The 20,974-nt window shown below is 51.9% G+C and overlaps 1 protein-coding gene across 16 annotated transcripts in view; it reads left to right on the top strand.

Annotated features, from left to right (window-relative positions):
- PTPRS (protein tyrosine phosphatase, receptor type S) overlaps positions 1 to 10,366 on the top strand; it is a 162,744-nt gene extending 152,378 nt beyond the window's left edge. For all 16 annotated transcript variants that reach the window (XM_019550566.1, XM_019550560.1, XM_019550558.1 and 13 more), the window contains 5 exons: positions 1,158 to 1,284; positions 1,391 to 1,516; positions 5,963 to 6,117; positions 7,180 to 7,315; positions 7,921 to 10,366. In XM_019550566.1, the coding sequence (XP_019406111.1) occupies positions 1,158 to 1,284; positions 1,391 to 1,516; positions 5,963 to 6,117; positions 7,180 to 7,315; positions 7,921 to 7,989 (613 nt within the window). In that variant the 3' untranslated portion in view covers positions 7,990 to 10,366. The remainder of the gene's footprint in view (positions 1 to 1,157; positions 1,285 to 1,390; positions 1,517 to 5,962; positions 6,118 to 7,179; positions 7,316 to 7,920) is intronic.
- Positions 10,367 to 20,974: the final 10,608 nt, after the last annotated feature.

The following is a 20,974-nucleotide window of genomic DNA, read 5'->3' as shown; positions in this document are numbered from 1 at the left end:
TTGACCCCCAGCCCTTCCTCCCCTCCCCTGGAGCACTAGGCTCACAAGGAAGAGTTTAAACCAACCCTGTGGTGCCCAGCAAAAGAAGGATTTCTGTGGAGGGATCACACAGCAAGCCTTATTAAACATCTGCAAAGATGAACGTGGCTAGCAAACAAATGAGAATGCAACACAGGTAATGCATCACACGAATATATCTAGATCTACTCTATCGCAGGTCGTGAACTTAAAAAAAAGAAAGCAGTCTTACCACTTAATATCATGACAAACCCCAAATCCCAGAAGGTCCTGACCAGTGGCCAGCCGGCCAAGAGGACCATACCCAGAACTAGAGACTGAGTTCAAAGGGGCACAGGATCCATGAAACATCTGCCGATGGGAACCTGAGCGTTGGATGCAAAAGGAACACGTCTCGGATCCCTGGCCCCCTTTTTATCCCCCTCCATAGCAAAGCACACAAAAGGATGTGGTAGAGACCTTGACAAACACTGTACCGAGATGATGCCATCCTGTCATCCTGATAGTCAGGAAGGTATATACTGACCCAATCCCTTTCTCAAGATAAGATGTCCCGAGACTGGGTAGTCGAGAAGTATTTCGCACTGGCGGACCTAGTTCTGCTTTTCTCATGCAGCTTCTCTTATCCTACCTATGCTAACTCATCAGTACGGTAAGGACTAGGAGAACACTACACCATAAAAGTAACTTAACCTAACTCATCCTAAAGGTTTGCACGGAGCAGCGGCAGCTGCAGCCTGCCCTCTCCCTGCCTGTGGCCCCTCGAGACCGAAGCACCGCTGTGGGCAGCTGCAGGCTTCTGTTGCGCTCGCACAGTGCTAGCAGCAGGATTTTGCCTGCATCCGGCCCCAGCGTGCGAGGGGCGCACTGCCGCCTCCTCCGTCTTGCGCGTGTATGCAAGATGGAGCAGGACATAGCCCTGAGTCCCAGGAAGCAGGGAAAGGGCGCTGAAAGGACGCCAGCACAAGCCCTGTTGACGCCTAGGGCCATCTCAAGCCTGGCGGATCTCTGGGGAACCGAATCCCCAGCATTTCCATACACCTCCCGTCACTTCGGGCCTTTGTAGCTGTTCCCATGCCAGCCTTCAGCCAGACCGTGGGGTAATTCAAGCCTCGCATGGGGCCTGTGCTTGCTTGCAGACAACAGAAAGCATACATTGCCACTCAAGGGCCGCTGGCAGAGACCACCGAGGATTTCTGGCGGATGCTGTGGGAGAACAACTCCACCATCGTTGTGATGCTGACCAAGCTGCGGGAGATGGGCCGGGTAAGTGTCTACCCGATTAAATGGAAGCTGCCGCCCTCCAGCCGCGCAAGCGTTAACCAGCCTGTAATAACGCTGATCTCCTTTCATCTTTTCCCCTCCTCGGCAGGAAAAGTGCCATCAGTATTGGCCAGCAGAGCGGTCAGCCCGCTACCAGTACTTTGTGGTCGACCCCATGGCCGAATACAACATGCCTCAGTACATCCTTCGAGAATTCAAGGTTACTGATGCCAGGGTGAGTGCTCTGTCGTCCTTCCGCGAGCGCTTTGAAGGGTAAACGCTATCCTTGGGAGTTGATTAGGAAACTTGGCTTGCAAAAAAAGGCCGTAAGCGCATGGCTGGTTTAGCTCAGCATAATGAAAGCTGAGACAGGGGTAGGATTGCCCGCTCTGAATACTTCATGGGAGTAAATGCCAGGGAGGGAGAATAGCTACAAGATGGACTGTGGGCACGAGAACAGATGCGTGTGAGCTTGGTTGGAAATAAAAAGGCGAGTGCGTTGGAATCGCCTCCCAATAGGTGTAGCTGGAGAGGGAGCAAAGAGACTCCTTCCAAGCTGGTGAATTTAGTAAGGGGATTAGCATAGAAATGTCGAGCTGGAAGGGCCTTGTGAAGTCCATCTTGTTCATCCCTCTGCACCGAGGCAAGTTAAAAATGCCAAGACCATCTCTGGTCTTAAAAACCTCCGATGACAGGGCTTGTACAGCCTCCCTAGTTGCCTGGTCCAATGCTAAACTAACCCACAGTTAGAAATAGTCTTCCCTTGAACCAAAACCTTCTTTTGAAGAAAGATGAATGCGATGACCTCTCGTTGGCTGTGGATCCAGGGAACACTCAACCCCCATCCTCTTCATAACAGTCCTGTCCGTGTTGGAGGGCTCTTTCCAGATCCCTTAAACAAGCCTCGATCATTCAGCCTTTCCTCCCAGATCGTGCTGCACGTTTCCTCTCCTCAGGACTCCCTCCTCTCTGTCTCCATCTGTCTTTACTGAATTTTCTCCTGTTGCTTTGAGACCAGTTCTCACCTCGCCGGGGTCACTGGACCCCAGTTCTCGTTCCTGCTTGGTGCGGGGGGCTGCACCCAATGATCTTCCGAGGTCCCTTCCAGCCTTACAACCTAGGAAGCTACGAATTTTGGCCCCCTGAACTGTTGCAGTCCCTCCCTGCTTGCACGACATGGTTGCCTGATGGCGTGGGCCTGGCAAAGACCGCACAATAGGAAATCCTGATCTGGGGTTGACAGGTGAAACTCGAGAGACAAGAACCGCGCAGAAACATACTCTGTTCCTTTTGCTCGTGATGGGGACGGGGGATCACAAGATGATCAGTGAGGGATTTTCCTCCTAGATATCCCTCGGCTCCTGCCTTAGAAATCTTTTCAGTCTCCCTTGAATCTGGAGCAAAACCAGCAACGTTGCCTCTGTGGATGCTTCAGCAGATGGTACACGCGTTGCTTCAGCGGGTGGGCCCAGTGGTGACCAGTGCGTCTTGACAAATGGACAGACAAATGCTCGGTGCTTTATTAGGTCTCTCCGAGGCTCGGTGTGAGGCGGCTGGCGAAGGAGCAGTAACTAGACTGTTTTGGACAGGCTGATGGAAGGTGCTTCATCACCGCATACAGCCATCCAAGTCCATTGATGCTCATTCATCATGCCTTGAACAAGGCTGCTGGGTCACCTTACAGATAACCGAAGAGGATCTATAGTGCGATATCTCTGTGTACTGTCTTTCATACGAATTGAACGCCGGCGTGTTTCCGCCAAGTCGGTATTCTTAGCGTCGCACTGCAGGGTAGAGAAATTAAGGTAAGAAAGGCTTTCATCGAGCGTTGCAAAGAGACAGGCAGTTGTGGAGGCAGGAAGGACTCCCGCAGCCTTGGGGAGACTGCGGAGGAAGCAACGAAGATGGGAGGGAGGTTGTGCTGGATCCATGGAGGGTTTTTGAAAAACAGGAAGGAAACTTTTGAACCATTTTCTGCAACAACCAGGGACCATGGGGGGGTGTCCATGGATGGAAGTGCTGTGGGACCGTTCGGTGGCTGCAGGCTCCATGGCATTTGAAAGATTCAGCTTCAAACAGGCCTCATAATTGCTATTTTCAATGGGTGCATGTAAGATCCCAGCCTGTGCTTCAATTTTTCTAGTACAACAAACTCTCCTAAAGCCCCGTGATGGCTTCCTTGCTGCTCTGCCTCCTGGAGCTGATCAGAACCCCAAAACGTTCAGTTCCCCCAGGAAACTCTGCTCTGGAAATATCCCTTTGTCCCAAATCAGACCTAAAAACAGTACATCAAAAATTTGGAAATTACCCACAACAATCCTGGGGGGAAAAAATCCTCTTTGAAACACTATGTAACCTTGAAGCACTCTGAAGGGCTTCACTTGTACTGTTGGGTTTGGGGGTTTTTGACAATTTTGTACAAGAAAAGATAATTGGCAATTTACCACCGTTGCACAAGATCAGCATTTTCTGGCGGAACAGGTTTCCATCAGCTTTTGCTGCTTTGCTTTTGAATATCGCCAAGAGAAGCTAGGGACGGTTCCACCGCCCCCCCCTTAGCTGGTAGAATTGGTGCATCAGGCTCTTCCTCGGGTATTTTAAATACAGATCCTGCTCCAAGAAGGCAAAGGGGGAGTCCACCTTCCAGAGGCTACTTAACATTGCAGAAGAGGCCTCCTTTGCATCGCCTCCAGAAGATTTTACAGCCTTCCAGTCCCCTCCGCGGGGAAGAGAAGAGCATCAAGCTTCAACAGGCAGTGCAGGGCTGTACATGTTCATAAAGACTTCCTGGGTTTTTCTACGACCATGCGTGGCACCAGCCTGCGTGCCAGCCCCTTCACAGAAAGTCGATGGATGGGTCGGGGGGCTGTTTCCCTTCTCAAGAGCTCCCTTAGTTCTTCCAACATCCAAAGCCATCTCCTTCAGTTGTCTCTGAAGATCTCCTAAGACCGTGTCTTGAGACCGCACGATTAGGATGGCGAAGCATCTGTCGTGGAAGTCAGACTCGTCTGCCTCTTTTCTGCTGGAAATGAGGCAAGTTGTTCGGGCCGCCACCTTGTTCTGCATTTGCACGGTGCCAGGCACCACGTTCCGGAGCTACTGCCGTCGTCATCTTTCCTTTGGATAACAACCTTCTTGAGGAAGGAGAGACAGTAACGGATGGCAGCAGAGAGCAAGTGGTGACTTTGCAGGAGCACTTCAAGCCTGGGTTCTTGCTCTGTAGCCTCAGTTCTCATCGTCGGGAGGACTTCCCAAGCTAAAGTGGGTAGGACACCCAAACAGGATATAGCTTTAAGCCTTCCTTCAAGGACCTATTCATGTACCAGCCACCTTTCAGAAGGAGAGCACCTTTGACATGCCGTAGGTCACTCGAATGTGCTCACACATCAGGCCACCAGAAAAAGATGCCGCTAATGCCTTAGATGAGAACCATTTCCGCTCACCGATCCGCCAGACAGAAACACAAGTGCTGCCCCCCAGCCCTTTCCTCTTCCAGACAGGACAGCGGAAGCTGCAGCGCTAGTGTCTGGTACAGCTTTTCCTTTCCCTTGCCCTGCTCCCTACTCTCAGGACCGGCACTGCTTTCCTTGCTGGCACGGAGCGGAGTGGTCTTGCACAGGGGATCTCTGGCATTGCGCGAAACCCCAGCTCTTCCCAGTGGGATTACTCTACGAAGAAAGAGGGGCTGGGCGATTTAACCACCAACCTACAGCTCAAAGCAACGGAAGCGACCTCTCCAAAGTGCACCACTGGGCTGCAGCCCGCTGCAACGGGGTGGTTAGATCCTTACTGCCCTCCACCTACATGGACAGCTCCCACGGGACCCTCGCCTGTAGAGAGCTGCACCCCTGGGCTATCTGCTCCAGCCCGGAGGTCCACCAAGCGCCCAGCTCAGCTCGCTGGAGAGCATGGGGAAATTTGCATCTTCCTGCGCCACAACAAGCACCTAACGAAGGCACCAACATTGCAAGGGGCGCACACGCCAGTCCTGCACAAAAACGAGGCCTGCGTTCGGATTTTAAGCGCAAGGAGAAGTTGAGAGAAAACCACCGCTAAGACATAAGAGAGCTTTCACTCGCATGACGTTAGGTGCAACAAGATTTTTTTTTTTTTTTTTTTTTTTTTAACCCATCGCAAGGAGGATTTCGGGACCTTTTCAGAATTCTTCTGCAAATACAGCCTCAATCTCCGCACAAGCTTCACATGCTCCTGAGGTCGCTGGCATTGTGTAGCCTGCTAATTCTATTTGCAAGGTAGAGAAGGATGTCTCTGGTGGGGGAAGATTTATCTTCCTCTGGAGTATAATTCTGATGCCATGGCAACAAGTCCTGAAGATTGATGGAAGGGCCATAACCTCAGCTTGAGCGCTGCACAGCACAAGACTCCAGTCTGGGCAGTCCTGCAGTGTTCGGAGGTGTCCAGATGCTGGTAGCATTCAAGTGCAAGCCAAGAGCATAGATCTGTAGCAGAAACTCCCAGACATCAGCTACAGTTGGGTAATTTCTTTATAAATAGAGTCATTTTCTTCTGTGCACACATGGGTGCTGGACTCCAGTGCAGCGCAGAGAATCTCTGCCGTGATTCTCGTCACCAACCGGGCACGTGGGAGATCTGGTTTTAACGGCGTGGACACAGCCCACGTTTTAACTGTACGGTTTTCTTTTCCCCTTGCCCTGCCCAGGACGGCCAGTCCCGAACCGTCCGTCAGTTCCAGTTCACCGACTGGCCAGAGCAAGGCGTGCCAAAATCAGGAGAAGGTTTTATCGACTTCATCGGGCAGGTCCACAAGACAAAGGAGCAGTTTGGCCAGGACGGGCCGATCTCTGTCCACTGCAGGTAGGCGGGCGTGCACGTGCGGGCTTCAGCCGCTGGAGAGCAGCCCGGCACCGAAGGAGGCGCCAGCATGCGGCACTCCTCGCCTCCTCTTGTAGCTCCCGCTGGCTGAGCTCGCTGCACGCGCCAGGGCCACCTGGCTCCCCTCCACGTCCCGCACCCGCGCGCTCTCCTCTGGGGGCTCTGTGCAGTCCCCCCCACTCTTATCAAGGGCACCCCCGTTCCTTCCTCCGCCCAGGCCCCCACAAAGCATTATACCCTGGGCTCATGCCAGGTATTCTGGGTGCCTGCCATGCCTAAGGCTTTGTGCACCACATCTTCCCCTACCACTCCCATTTGCATTTGTCTGGAAGAGAAGTCATTCGCAGTGCGCTGGGAGGGGGGCAACTGGTTGCACTGGATGGCGTGGTTCAGTGCCCTAAATTAATTCTTTGATCCACAGACAGTTCAGCCCTGTTTGCACGCAGCGCTCCAGAGCTGCTAGGACACAGACAGATGCCGGAGGGGTAGGGCCCCGCACCGCTGCAGAGAGCTGCAGAGCAGCCCGCTCGCAGCAGGATGAGACCGGCACATGCTCAGACAGGCGCTTGGCTCTAGCGAGAACCATGCCTGCATCCCGATTGGCTGAGCAGGGGATAATGCAGGGCATTACCTCATCGAAGCCGTGTGGATTTCTTTCATTAAAGCAGCCGGCAGATATTGTGCGTCTGAATCAGAGAGGCTGGTTGGTGGGGACTGGGGGGGAAGGGATAAGTTATTTTCTTACTGCAATAAAAATAATTCCCCAGTGGCACCTTGTCCGCCCCTAAAGCTTTGGACCTTTGTGGATCATCTGTTCTGCCTGGTTTAATGTATCCACTGCTGGTAGGAGCTGCTGTGCGGGGATGCGGCACTGGATTGATAGGCTTAGGCTCTCCACCTCTAAGGCCGCGCGCCCTGGCCGGGGGTGTCAGGTCACTGCTCCGCACAAGATCAGCACGCAGGCAGGCGTCCGCTTTGCTGGGCTGCTTCCTTACCAGAGTCCAGGCGCTGCCTCACTCCCTTTCCATCTCTCCCCCTCTGCAGCGCCGGAGTGGGCAGGACCGGGGTGTTCATCACGCTGAGCATCGTCCTGGAGAGAATGCGTTACGAGGGTGTTGTAGATATTTTCCAGACAGTAAAGATGCTGCGAACACAACGACCTGCCATGGTGCAGACAGAGGTAAAGCAGCTACGGTTGGACTCTAGGACTTGCCCCCTTTTCGCAGCACCAGCTGCGCGTGTTCCCTGTCCATATCCGTAGCGTTAACCTCGCCCTCCCGGCTGGAGGACGACTGAACCTTTGTCTTTCCAGCTACTGGGAAACTTTAATCCCATCAAAACCTTCAGGAAGGGACGGCTGGGGAGGTGGGCGGTTTGGTGGGGGGAGATCCTAGCAGCACCATCCAAGCCCACCGCGCTATCCACCACCGTGGATTTCTAACCCCAGCCCTGCGCTCCGAGAGCACAAATGCTCTAGGGGCCTTATTAATCCTGGGAACGGAGTAAGGACGCTGACCTACTTTTAATGAAAAGCAGAGGAAGAAAAGCGCGTTTATGAACATCCTCGCAATAAGATGCAGAGATTCCCCCACTTCTTCGGCATCGTGGATCTCTCCCCGGTTCCCGAGCACGCTGTATCCCCTCCGGTCGCTGTGCGCAGGCCTGCAGCCGCACTCTTGCTCTGCAGGCTATGAAGGGGTTAGCTTGACTACACAGTTGGAAGGGATTTAACAATCGTTTCACAAATGCTAACTCTTCTTTCTCTCTTTTTTTTCATTTTGATAGGACGAGTACCAGTTCTGTTACCAGGCAGCTCTGGAGTATCTCGGAAGTTTTGATCACTATGCAACATAAAAAGCCATCCGTTTTTGCAGACTCTACCAACCACTTAAGTCCTGGAAGGCCTCTTCTGACCCAGGAGGAGTGCTTGAACTTACAAAACTGAATCAGAAGAAGTACCTTTTCATTTGGACGATGCCGTGGGGAGTGGGGGGAAGGATTTGCGAGGCACACCCCGTCAGGAACTCCATGTTGTAACCTGGAACGTGAAGAGGCAGCTCAGGAGGGTGCTGAAGGACTATTTTAAGTGGTGAACTGCTCTTGTTACCTCAAGTGGTGTTCGCTGTGGAGGATGTCGGGACATCATCAAAACTGATCCAAAAGCTAAAACAAACACCTTGCGAAACATTACCGCTGAAGGGAGCTGAGAGAGCTGGAGAAGGGAAGGAAGCCGGCTCTGGTTACATCATTAGAGTTCAGTTTATTTACTAATATAGTTGGCAGTCTTTAAAGGAAGTCACTTGCAGAGAAGGTGTCCTGTAGAAACAAATCCAATAAACCAGTCTCAACACGTCAGCAAACTCGAGGTCAGGAATTCGTCTAGCTGGAGTCTTAATAACCTCAGCATCATCAACCGGGATGATCCTGGGCTTATGGGCACCTTGCAATCGGCATCCACTGAGTGCCTCTGCCAGGCAGGAGGGTTTGTAGCTCACCTTTTGAATACTTGGAACATTCCTCATTTCTTCTAATTCCAAAATTTATTTTTTAGGATATTTAAAAACGCTATAGATATAAAATATATATATAAAGCTCGGCAGTGCTCCCGGGCTCTGGGCACAGACTTGGCTAGGCTGAGCCCAGGTGCTGTCAGGTCAAGATGGGGTTTCCCTAGCTGGGTTCACCGACCGTGGGTTTTCACCTCCTCTTTTCCACGCCTCCGGGCACACCCGCTGTTTCGATTTGAGACGTACAAAAACGCAGCATCTTTCCCATTCTCTTTGCACATGTACCATCCCCATTTTTTGTAACCAGCTTTGCCCGCTACCCCAGGGTAAGGAGCATTTTTGAAAGGGCCCCTTACCAGGCCTGTTCCAGAGACGCTTCTGTAAGAGATTCATTCCTATTCAGCTGCTGATCCTTGCTGCCAACTCCTCACCCCACAACACAGCAGATCTCCAGAAGAGACGCAGAGACACTTCTGTGCCCGTCCCCGTGCAGTACGTCACCCGGGTTTGTAGGCACAGCTATGAACCCACACTTAGCTGTAAAATAATTTGGAAAGATCAAGTGAGCTGCATCCAATGGCATATACTGTGAGTGGCTTTCTTTAAAGTATCGATGTAACTGTAACAAGTGACATTACCTTTTTTTTTTTTAAATAGTGTATTTTTTCCTTTTTTTAAAAAAGAAAAAAAACAAAGAATATCGGTCAATGAATTTAAAAAGAAAAAAATTTGCTTATTTGTTCATATTATGTTCAAAGACAGTCTATTTTTTCACTGTAGAAATGTTATGTGTAATGGCTGTGATATATAAAAAAAAATGCAGTGCAAATTGCTACTTCTACATATTGCTTTTCTACCATTTAAAAGGTTTAACTTGCTCATGTAAGAACAAAACGTCCGGTTTTTTTGGGTTTGGTTTTTTTGGGGTTTTTTGTTTTTTTTTTTAATCGCAGACATATCGAGCATCTCTGGAAGGGCGTGAGGTTAGCAGGCTGGCTTAGATGTCGTCGTAGTGCCAACTCGCCCCCACCCTCCTGTGGCCACGTAGCCTGCCCTTGCCACGTTTGCCGGTTAATTGGGAGATTAAACAACGCCAGTGTCTTACAAGCGAAGTAGAAAGACAGGAATGTCAGAGCCATGGCACATGTGCGCACATGCCGTTTTTAAAATCATTCGACCAACAAAAACAGCGGGTATGGTAATAGCAGCCCCTGACTCTTCGCGCACCGGGCTGCGTAGATGCTAGTCTAGCAGACGTACGTGAAAAAGAGGAATCTTGTTGCCAAAGCGCAGCGAGGTGAGCATGTCCTGAAGGAGAGACCCTGCCCCAGAACTGCTCTCCCTCGACTTTTCTTTCGTTTTCTAGAGGGGTCGACATGGCCACAACCTGGTACTGCTGGGCTGGACGCAACTCAACCAAACAGTGACCCCGAAACACCCAACCCATTTCCTGTCTCCAACAAAAAAGAGGCTTCTTCGAGATTTTACTTCCTATTTGTGTGAAAGTTGCCCAAATTTCTAAGTATGTTGCAGCAAAATCTTAACTGGGAGAGTTTAGGGGGAAAAAAAAACAGAATAAAAGGTTTTGATTTTGTTTTTTTTTTCTTTGTATGAGAGCAAAGTGCTGTTGCTCTCACACTATTTCAAACTGAAACAGTAAGTGGTTTTCATGCCACGGTGTATGTAGATATATTGACTTTGTATTAAAGGAAGATTGTCTGAAAGGACTGGCTGCAGACCCGTTTGTGGGTAGGCTTATGGGATGTACAAAGACAAGAACCAGCGAGTGCGATAGCCTAATACGTTATTCAGAAGTTGGGCTGCTAAAGGGGGGGCCTCGGGACCTTGGTGCTAAGCCACAAATGCATCTGCTGCGAGGAGAGCTTCGCTTCCCCCCGATTTGCTTAGGGGGAGAGGTAAACGCGGGCCCAAGGCAGCATGTGCAGGCACAGCCAGGGAGCCGGTCATCTGGCTTGCTCTGGAACAGATGGCAGCATCAGAAGATTAAGCCACCAAGCATTTACCCAGTGACCCGAGCAGGTGGGTGCAGCCCACCCTGAAGCCCGGGCTGCTGTGGCTAGACAAGCCGAAGCTAGCTCAGGTACGCCTGCTCGGGCTGGGTGTGCAGCTCAGGGCTGCAGCAGAGACGCTAACGAGGATCCGTCTGAAGGGAGCACCTCCCTGTCTCTACCTGCCCAGGCTTTTCCTGACTCAGAGGGCACCGATTCCAGACTTGAATAGAAAGCATCTGCTGCTCATGAACCCAGCTGCCCACACGCCTGTGCTATGCCGGGGTGCCGCTGCCACGAAGTGCCTCTGACTAAGGATCTAACCCCATAGGCAAGAGCGTACCAAACCCAGATGCAAGAAACCCCCCAGAAACCTTATATCTGGTAAGTCCTGGCACTCGCACACCAGGGGGACAGGCCCTTTGTATGCTCTCAGGTCGGAGGCAGAGGGAGGTTTATCCTCTCCTTAGCAAGCCTGGTTTCTATAGCAAATGCAAAGCAGCGCTTACCTAGGTAGCAGGGACATTCTGGAGCAAGGGGACTGTCCCCCAGAGAAAAGGCTGGCATCGCATCTGGAACCGCCTTGACCTGCCAGAAATGGGGTCAGTACTCACCTAGAGACAAAAGAAGCTGGGGAGAGGATGTGGGCAATGAGTTGGTGCCTGCTTTCCGCACGGGTGCGTGCCCAGAGACAAGTGCCTTCACTTGGACCTTTTGGGGGTCTGTTCCACACACCAACTTTCTGGGCCATGTATCCCTGTAAGCGCGACGCTGCCAAGTTCCCGTGATGATGACGACGACGATGATGATTATAAAAGACAGTGTATTGCACCCTGTACCTGCTCCCCCAGCCTAGGACACTGCAGAAGTGTTTGGTTCTTGTTTTAATTTCTCCTCCTCTCTTTATTGTTCCTCTTCCCCTTCTCTTGCTTTCCCATTCCTCCTGTCTGCTCTCCAGGAGCTCAGCGCACACCCTGCGTCGAGAAACGCCCACGTGGGGTGCTACCGAAGATCACAGAGGAGCGGTGGCGTAGGCCACGTCTGAACAGCACCTGCGAGCGAGGCCAGACGGGAGCGCCAGCGCCGCTCCCCAGGCAGCGCTTCATCCACTTCCGATCCTTTCCCGTAAGGAAACAGCGGGCCTGAGAAGGGAGAGACTGACCTGGTAGCAGCCCTGAATCCCAGCAGTATCTTCTCCCGGTGCTGTGACAAAGCAGTTACTCTGCCAAATTTGATCCATCGTCCACCTAAGCCGGGCAGCAATTTGTGACAGTGGCCAGGAGCAAGGGCTCCAGAGGGAGCTGCAAAGAAGCAGGTGAGGGGGTGGGTAAGGAATAACCTACCAGCGGGGATTTTTCTCCCCAGCTCGCTAGGTTTTCTTAGCCCTGAAGCAGCGCCGTCTGTGCCAAGTCGGACACTTGGGTATAGCTCTTCCCTGCCAGCAGGTGGAAACAGCATATACCAAACAGCTGTCATTGATGTGCTGTCACAGGAGGCATAAGGGAGTCGCTAAACCGAGTTAATGCCATCTCCAGCCAGGCCGGGGAAGTCTGGGTCCCAGAAGATGCAACCTGCAGCGCCTCGTACAATGACAGCATCTCTCCCAGGTGAGCGGAGAGGTCCGCGGGGGACCCGGGTGGAGAGCCCCGGGGGAGGAGTGGAAAGCCTTCCTTGCCCCGAGACAAGCTGGCCCCCTGCTCCCCCACACCGTTCAGACTAGACTCACTCTGCAAATTGTCTGCGGTCATGTTTAAAGACACTCGGTGAGAAATCACGGAAGCGTTTTCAAAGCACCAGCTGGGCTGATGAACTTGCAGCCGGGGAGGACGGCACTGCGACGCCGGCGTCATACGGTCTCCATCTGCCGGCAGGGAAGGACCATGCCACAAGCTCCCGAACTGGCACAGAGGCAAAGCAAAGAGGCAGGCGAGTCTCCCCGTGTCTAATCCTGTCTAATGCACCCGAGTAGCCTCAAGCATTGATAGGAAGACAACGATGACGATTTTCGGGGCTAATAAGGCCCGTGGGCTCGCAGGGAACACGTGGCACGGAAGTGGCTGCACATCGTGTAGTCCGCTCCCTCAATTTTGCAGCCTGTGACTTTAATCGCCCCTTTCTTATCTTGCTAGAGAGGAAAGAGGGACAGCCCCTGTTCTCTGCATCCTCCTCCCAAGCTAAACAGGCCTATTCTCCTCTCTCCAGGCCTCTAATCATTTTCCTTCCTGAGCTCCAGCCTCTGATTTCTTCTGCATCTCTGCTGAAATGGCGTGACCACCCCCCACATCGCAGGATGTAAAAATCCTCCCGAACATGCAATAACCAGCAAACGGAGCCCAGGCGAGTGACAGAGGGGGAGAATTGGAACGGCAGCTGGGAGATAAGTAAACCTTTCCGAAAAACAACCGGTACTGTAGGAAGCCATTTAGGAAAGCAAATGTAGAATGAAATCTCAGCACAAAAGCAAAGCCCCTGAATGCAGAGGAGCCCAAGATGCACACGGGACACAGTTGAGAGGCCGGGCCTGAGAGAGCACCTCCACGTCCCATTCCTTCCCGGCGGTGCCCAGCACCATGGCTGCAAATACCCCTTCCAGGTCTTGCGCTCCTGTTTTTATCTTGACCGTGTCGCGCAAAACCAAGGGGCGTTCAGGCAGGGGGTTGGACTAGACGACTTTGAGAGGGCCCTTCCAGCCCTAATTTTCTGAACAAAACGCCAGTTGAGAGGAAACGGTGTAAGGACGCCAGCTCCCCAGCAACGGAGACGCCAGCTCTCCCGACCCGCGCAGCAGGTGCAGACAGAGGAGGGAAAGACGACGCAAGGAGGCCACCCCACGCAGAACGTGAGCAGCCAGGAGGGCTGCGCCGTTCTCCGGAGACGCACAAAACAGAGCTGAGCCTCGCGAGAAGACGACCTGCTTGTTCATAGACGCCCTTGCGCTTCGGGCATCCCGGGCTCCACGGTCACTTCCCGTCACATGCCTGACCTCCATAACGAACCTCTGTGCCACATCTTTTGCATGAGGATTTCTGATCCACCTTGGATCCATCCTGCTCAGACCAGGGTGCCCTGGATTGCAGAGAAGCAGAGATGCCGCGAAGGCCTTCCAAAATCTCCATGCAACGGTCTGGAGAGAAGCTGGCAGAACATCTTCCTGGCACTCGTGAGCTGCTGTAGGGACATTCGACCGCCTGAACACGATAAACCAAGGTTTCAGGTTTCACCGAGCACCAGGTACTCCATGCACGACATGCCGTGGTTGAGCAGCGATACTGTCCTTGCCCAACCGATCACGTTCAAGGTGGAGCTTTTGCTGCAAACTCTCACTTCTAGGATACAACTCTACCAGAAGACACCACTGGCCTGAAACGGGAGGCACATGCTGGTCACTCGCCTGCTTATTTTTAAAACCGGCATCCTATGTTACGGCCACCAAGATCTGTTTTCAGGGAGACCCGTGGGAAGGTTTGCGACTACCTCCTTACTACGGAGCCAAAAGAAGTGGGTTTTTCATCTCCACCGCCTGACAAATGGCTCTGACGGTGAGTGCATTAGCTACATATTTGAAAGAGTAAATCACCGCAGGTTGTATTTTTTACCACAAAGGGAGTGTCACAGAGAGGCTGGAGATCTACACTGACATAACTCCGTATGGCCAAGAGCGGGTCATTAAATAGATGAGAGATTGGCTTTGCAGGGGAATCCTGACGGCAGAGCCTTATCTTGTTAAAGGCAGACTGTCGGGACGAGAAAAGGGAGGGATGGGGATGTCCCCAGGGTGCAGCGAGGATCTGTCTCCATCAGAAGAAGCCAAGTTGCAGGCTGGCTTCAAGAAGAGGAGACTGGGGTGCGTTTCAGCCCCCAAAGCATAGACACCTTCAGCACCACTGACGCATATGTGGGGAGAGCCTCCGTGCAAAAGCCCCAGAGGCACTGGGAAGCCAATCTGCCACCTCGCTGTCAGGCAAACAACCCAGCAAGCTGCCCGGCAGCGGGGAAGCCGACTCCTCTCCAGCACCAGCCGACGTGCTCATTCAGAAGTCATCTCATTAAAACCCACGTCTCCTTCATCTGCTGAAGGCACCGCACATGCCTCATTTCCTCACCTCTGGGGAGCTGGGATGGTCCCAGCAGCAACCGGGACCAAGCCCCACACACTCCCCTGCCGAGGCAGGGCCCCTTCCCAGCAGCAGATGGACTTCCCGGCACTCCTGCAGACACCGCTCGCGCGATCATTTATATGCAAATCCAGAAGAGCATCTTTTCATCACTTAATAAACGGCTCTTAAAATCATCTCGATTGCATGTCTCCTCGCCTTTAAACATTATGTTCTATTTATGTTGCTTCCAAAGGTCAACTCTGAATTATTCTTTCTTCCCTCGACTCCAGCTGGTAAAACACCACCAGCCTGGAGCACGGCGCGGGTGCTGCCACCTGCAGGTCCGCCTTGGGCATTGCAGCGTTCAACCATGCGGCGCCCAAATGCAAGAGCTGCCCTCCGCCGCCTGCCTTGCAAGTCGCTTCCCAAAAGTGACTGCCAGCCAGCCAGGAGTGACCCCTCTTTGTGCCAATGGGGCAGCAGTCCAAATGCCCTGACCCACCTTTCTTTCACTTTCACAGACCGCGGCTCTTCCCCCACCCTTTTGGGAGCTCACCCTGCCAGAGGGCACGAATGGACGAGTCCCTGGATTCTCCTCCATGCACTGATAACCGTCTTGCTACCGTGTCAGTCTGCATCTCGCGAAGCTCCTGTTGCTCGCCTGCTGTAACCACATGAGCTTCAGCCCCTCTGTCTTGGCTGGCTGGAGAGTCAGGAACCGAGCCTGAGAGAAGGGATGGCTTCTTTGGATACGGAGACAGGCCTGGAAGGGAGCAGAGGCAGGACAGACCAGAGGCCTAAGAGACCTGATTTGGAACAGATTTGTAAAGGCACCTAAACACCCCACCCAAACCTCTCACACCCCGACCTCAGGTCTTACCAAGGGGCCTAATAGTGAACAAAGGTAATTTCTCTAATACCAGTGACTGAGAGAAAAGCCCCCCAATTCCCCGAGTTGCACATGAGACAAACCAGTTTCCAGGCCGTGGGAAAGTATACGTGGTTAGAAATACTATGGGTTACCATCAGCTTTAATCATGCTGAGAAAAGCAAAAGGAAAACAGGAAAATCCACTGCTCTTTCCCCCCCAAACGGAAAATGAATAATGGTTACAACCCCCCAAGTCAGCAGCTGCCTTGGTGCAGAATTTAATAGCAAAGGTAAAGAGTCATTCCAGCAGGGAAATTTGCCTCCTGTTCTCTTCTAGTCCCTTCCTAGGGAAGAGATCAGGGAAAGTTTTTACGCTATTCCCCAACGAGGTTGCCCAGATCTGGTTTCTACCTCTTCTTGAATAAAAAAATAAAATGGAGCCTCACAAGGGAGCCCAACCACAGCACGGCTGCGTCTGCAGGCGCATCACAGACTTTGCGTTCTGGAAATACAGGCACCACCAAGCTCCTGCCCATCGAGAACAAACCGCGCGGCAGAACGGAGCAGCTCAGGAGCCAGGAGCTGCTGCCATTTGCACGGCCCCTGAGCCTTGCTGCAGGACCGTTTCGCTCCATTTGGCAAAAAGGGGTTGGAAGTCCGGCGGCACGCGCCTCGTCTCCAGACATGAGGTTATGGGGACGGCTACGCGGCAGCTGGTGGACAGGACTGGAGGGGTTCAGATTAGGATGGGAAAGGAAATGGTGTTCTTGGCTCACAAGCATGATCTAAAAAATTGTTTCAAACCTGAAAAGGGGATTTTTTTTTTTTTCTTTAGAACATGGGAACATGCAGCGATTTGAGCATTTGAGACCTTACTCCAAGCCACGTCTATGCTCCCTGCCAGACGTTAGGGCTCAGCACATCAGCATTTTTCATTAAAAAAACCCCGTTGGGTTGAAAACTTCCCGACCAGCTCTCTCCCAGGTCCTGGTTTTACGTCCCAGCTGGGGGTCTGCTTCCCCTTCCTGGAATACCCCCACCCCCAAGACTCCAACACTTGTAGGCATCAAAGTCTGTGCCTCCATCCATTTGCTATTCCTACAAAACTCAAGTCATGCTCATCTGCCCTGGAAGAAACAAGGACACCTTCGTCCACTTTCCTGATACCAAAATTAGCAATTACACCCTCAGCAACCACAGACTTCGTTGGAAAAAAAACTCTGACCTGGTGGTTTCTTAGTCTCCTTTGCTGAGCTAAGGTGGCCAAAATTGACTGGCTTTTCTAGCAGCATCTGCACCGGCCAGGAGAACTGTTAGCACGTCTTTGTAGTGACAGATCCAGGCCAGAAACCCCAGCTGGCCTCTGGGTGGAGAGTCAACCTCAAGATCCATATAGGCCACATTGAAAAGTTATCCTTTGCCTGCTCAAGGCTTAGGACAGGAAATAAGTCAGAAAGAAGAGGCACAACACACACCTACACATGCTGGAAGCATGCACTGCGTAGACTAAATTTCAAGCAATGGTGTCCGCTACTAGATGCGCAGGGGTTGCTTTAAATATTATCCGAGTATATACCCCAGCCTTGGTCTTAAGCTAATGCAAACTGTCTGCAGGAATAATAAATCTCCAGATCCTTTTATAGCTAGCAAAGGGATGGAAGCCTGACCAACAGCCATATATCTCCATTTATTAATGGCCCTCTCTCTAGGCATCTATCTAATCTATTCATCCTGGCCCATTTTTAATCTGCCTGTTTCTCTAATCTATCTACTTACACATCTACCGCATGGCTGGATGAAAAGACGATGCCAGATCCCTTTACAATTTGTACAGGGATGAAATCCCGATATTACCATCTAATCACTCCTGTAGCTCCTGAAAGGCAGGTGCTTGGAGTCCCCTCCTAGTTATTAAAGAGAGAGATTCCCCACTGCGAGAGAACCTGGTACCCATCTCTCCACGTATGCTGCAATACATATGTGCACGCTCCTCCCTACACACACGGGTGGCCATGCTGAATTAATAGGATATACTTGGGTTTTGTCCGCGGCTCACTCAGGAACACCTCTTCTTTTTTCAAAACTTAGTTATGGCCAAACACTAAAATAAAAAAAAACGAAAAAAAAAAAAAAGTCAAACCTGTTTTACATTGACTTTTAAGTAATTGGAGGTCAAGTCCCTGGCCTGGCTGCCCAAGATGAAGATCCTACTCAGGTTATTGCTTCAAGGTAAAACATTTCAAATTCAGTTCACGCTCCCTCCCGCTTCCCTTTCTGGTGGGGAAATGTGAACCAACTGAACAATGGCAGCGCATACAACCTCCCCGCCATGCAACAGATGATGCAGCCCCCGAGGGACATACCACTGATTTCAGTGGGAGCAGCAGCAGGCCCTAAACTTTCAATACATCATTATTGCCTTTTCAAGGGCAACACTCAGATGCAGAGCACGCTAGCCTCAGAAGACATGAACACTCAGCCCATCGGGCTGGGAAAGTTGGAGACGCCTCCTCTCTCCATGCTCAAAGCGGTGCTGATGTGCTCCAGGTTCACAGCTGGGTAGCCTGGTCCAGGCTTGGCGCGGCAGGAAGAGGGTAGACAACAAGCCAACGGGCAGCGTTCGTTGCTCTGGAAGGATCCCGGGGACAGAGGAGGGGACACGCGCTCCAAGCCAGAGCCTGGTGCCATGCTGACACAGGTAGAGCTCCACACTGAGAAATGAGACTATCGACGTAAAGGTCCTTGACTCACCCCTGGTCCCCACCACCATGAGTCCTCCGGCCTGGACAGACATCCCTGATGGGATGTGGCAGGTCAACGTGGTCCCCACTTGAGATCCAGCAAGCACGTGTTTCCTTTCCCCACAGCAGCCTTGATATCACTAGGGACAAAGACAGCAAACGGTACCAGGAGCCCTCCCACACCTTTGCTTCCTGCTGGAACATGCACTTGCACGATGATTTGAAGGGTGCAAAACAAGGTTCATAAAATACAAAAGCCCAGCCGCCTGCTTTCAAGACAAGGCATCACCTGTGCAGAGGCCTAAGCCAAGGCACCTTCCTGCAGGGCAGAGAGAGATGGGGGGGAAGGCAGGACAAAAAGGGCAGTGCCAGTCTCCAACTCCACAGGACAGGACGGGGTGCAGGAAGGGGAGACCCCAGTGCGAGTGCTGTGCAAGGGCTGTTTCTCTCCCCCCGCATCCGATGCCTCTTTCACTCACCCCTGAGCTTCCACTCTTGCCAGCTGCCGGGGCCAGGCCTTATTCCTGCCGCTCATGCTGCTGCCTTCTCAGCTACTACCACAGCCAACTGAACCCTGGTCCTGCCGTCCAGGGTGGTGCTGTGCCCAGCTGCCAGTGTCACCACCAGCCCGCAACCGGGACCACCGCCGCAGCTTGTGCCAGCTTCTCCGGCTGGCTTCAGGAGCACCCTCCACTAAGGAACCGTGGAGCGGAAAAGGAAATGCTGGAGAGGTCACACTAAGTATCGTCTGCAGAACAGACTGTGCAGCCCACTTCCAGAGCCTGGAAGAGCTAATCCTGCCACACATCCACTTGCATCTACTTCTCTTCAAAAGCTCCTACTTTGCCACCAAGCGTTCCTCTCACTCACAGCAGCACTGAGAAACCAGCACCCAACACAAAACTATTTCATGGGCATGAGACATGCAAGAGATGGATGAACAAGACCCGGTGAAAAGCAAATTTTGGGGGTTGTTCTTTTTGTTGCGTTTTGTTTTTTATTAAGTTGGTCATTTATAATAGCTACAGCCTTTTCAGTAACGCTGGGATGAAAGATTGTCCTTAATAAAGCTTGTTCTGGTTACCAAAGTGACTGCTGACTTTTGAACGGCCAACGGCCACACACCTTCAGATTTCCAAAACTTCCTTGGGCTCCTGCTGAAAAATCAGTCCCTTTTAAGTACTTTCAGGTTACGCCGACAAAAATCACTAGTCCCTCTTGAACACTCAGCCCATCGGGATGGGACAGCACTCGTCTCTCTCGCACTGCCCTCAAAATTTCTGGCAGCAAATGCAGACTGAATGTGTTGCTACTTTCCAGGGACAAGAGTCATAGAAAAGTAGGGCTGGAAGGGGCAATCAGGATTCTTCCGAGGGCACCGGCATATGAACGACTTACCAAGGGGGAAAAAGTCACTACGACGCTACCAGCTGCCAGCCGTTGCACAGAAACTGCCCGCTCTCGCCCTGGTAAGTAGAAGTTCATTCACAGGAACTTACCCCATTTCTAGCAAAGGCTAAGTGGCGAACTATCCCATTTCCATCGAAGGCTAAGCAGTTAACTACTGCGTACCATAGGGTAGGAAGATGCATGTGGGCAGTTCCTGCAAAGCAGCTGAAATAACATAAAGCTCCAAGCCCTTTTACCCCCAAGGCAAATTCAAACCCTGAACGCACGTAACAGAATCAGTTCGACAACAGCAAAAAAATCCCACCTGGTTTGCTAATCCATAAAATCATTTAAAAACAGATAAAACAAAGTAGCGTTTTCTACTGCTACATCTACCAAACGGAACCAAACACGGCGCAGGGATTTATGCACGTCCGTGTCTCAAAACAGGGCAGGGGGAAGAGAGTAAAAAGACTGTGAAAAATCAGCTATAAAACACACTCTTTTGGTGTGCCTGTCCAACCTCACTTAACTCATAAAGAAACGCACATTAAAGTGAAATAAAACTAGCAAAGCATTTGCCTCGGCGGGGATGGGGGGGGGAAACACTCACAGCAAATTGTTTGCCGACTGCTGTCAAGGTGCAAAGAAACTCTTTGCATCTAGAGAGCTACAAGCGAAATTGCAAAGGTTGACAAGCACTTCAGGTATCTGAAAATATGACATCTGGGGTATTTTTTTGGGAGGGGGGAAGAGAGAGCAATTGAAGCGAGACCATAGGCACGGAGGAATCCTTCAAATATCCGCTCCCCGAGCCAAGTATCAACCAGGGAGAACTGCGATAGCCAGGCCAGGAGAGGTGGCGTTGACCCATCCTTCTTTTCACCCCTCCTCATTTCCAGGGCAGGCTGTTTAAACATGGGAAATCAGGAGAGGCGCTCTGCGTTTGGGGGTGTGGACCCAAAGGGCAATGACGACACTGAAGGAAAGGGATCTAATCCCTTTAGACCCGGGGAGACGGCACGAAGGGCAGCAGGGAAACTTTGTGGGAAGCTGAGTTCAGGCAGAAGAGCTATTCGACAGGGCGCCGAGACGTGCGTTCACGTGACCAAAAATTGAGGTCGGCGGGTACGATCCTGGAGGAGGAAGATGTGATTGCATCAATTCACTATGTCCCGAGGGAAAAACACTTCCAGTGGAAATGGTGTCGGGGCAAAACCAAACCC

This window comes from Crocodylus porosus, unplaced genomic scaffold, assembly GCF_001723895.1.
Source record: "Crocodylus porosus isolate Cpor-Errol unplaced genomic scaffold, CroPor_comp1, whole genome shotgun sequence".
NCBI classification, from domain to species: domain Eukaryota; kingdom Metazoa; phylum Chordata; order Crocodylia; family Crocodylidae; genus Crocodylus; species Crocodylus porosus.
This window is presented reverse-complemented; position numbering and strand designations above follow the sequence as displayed.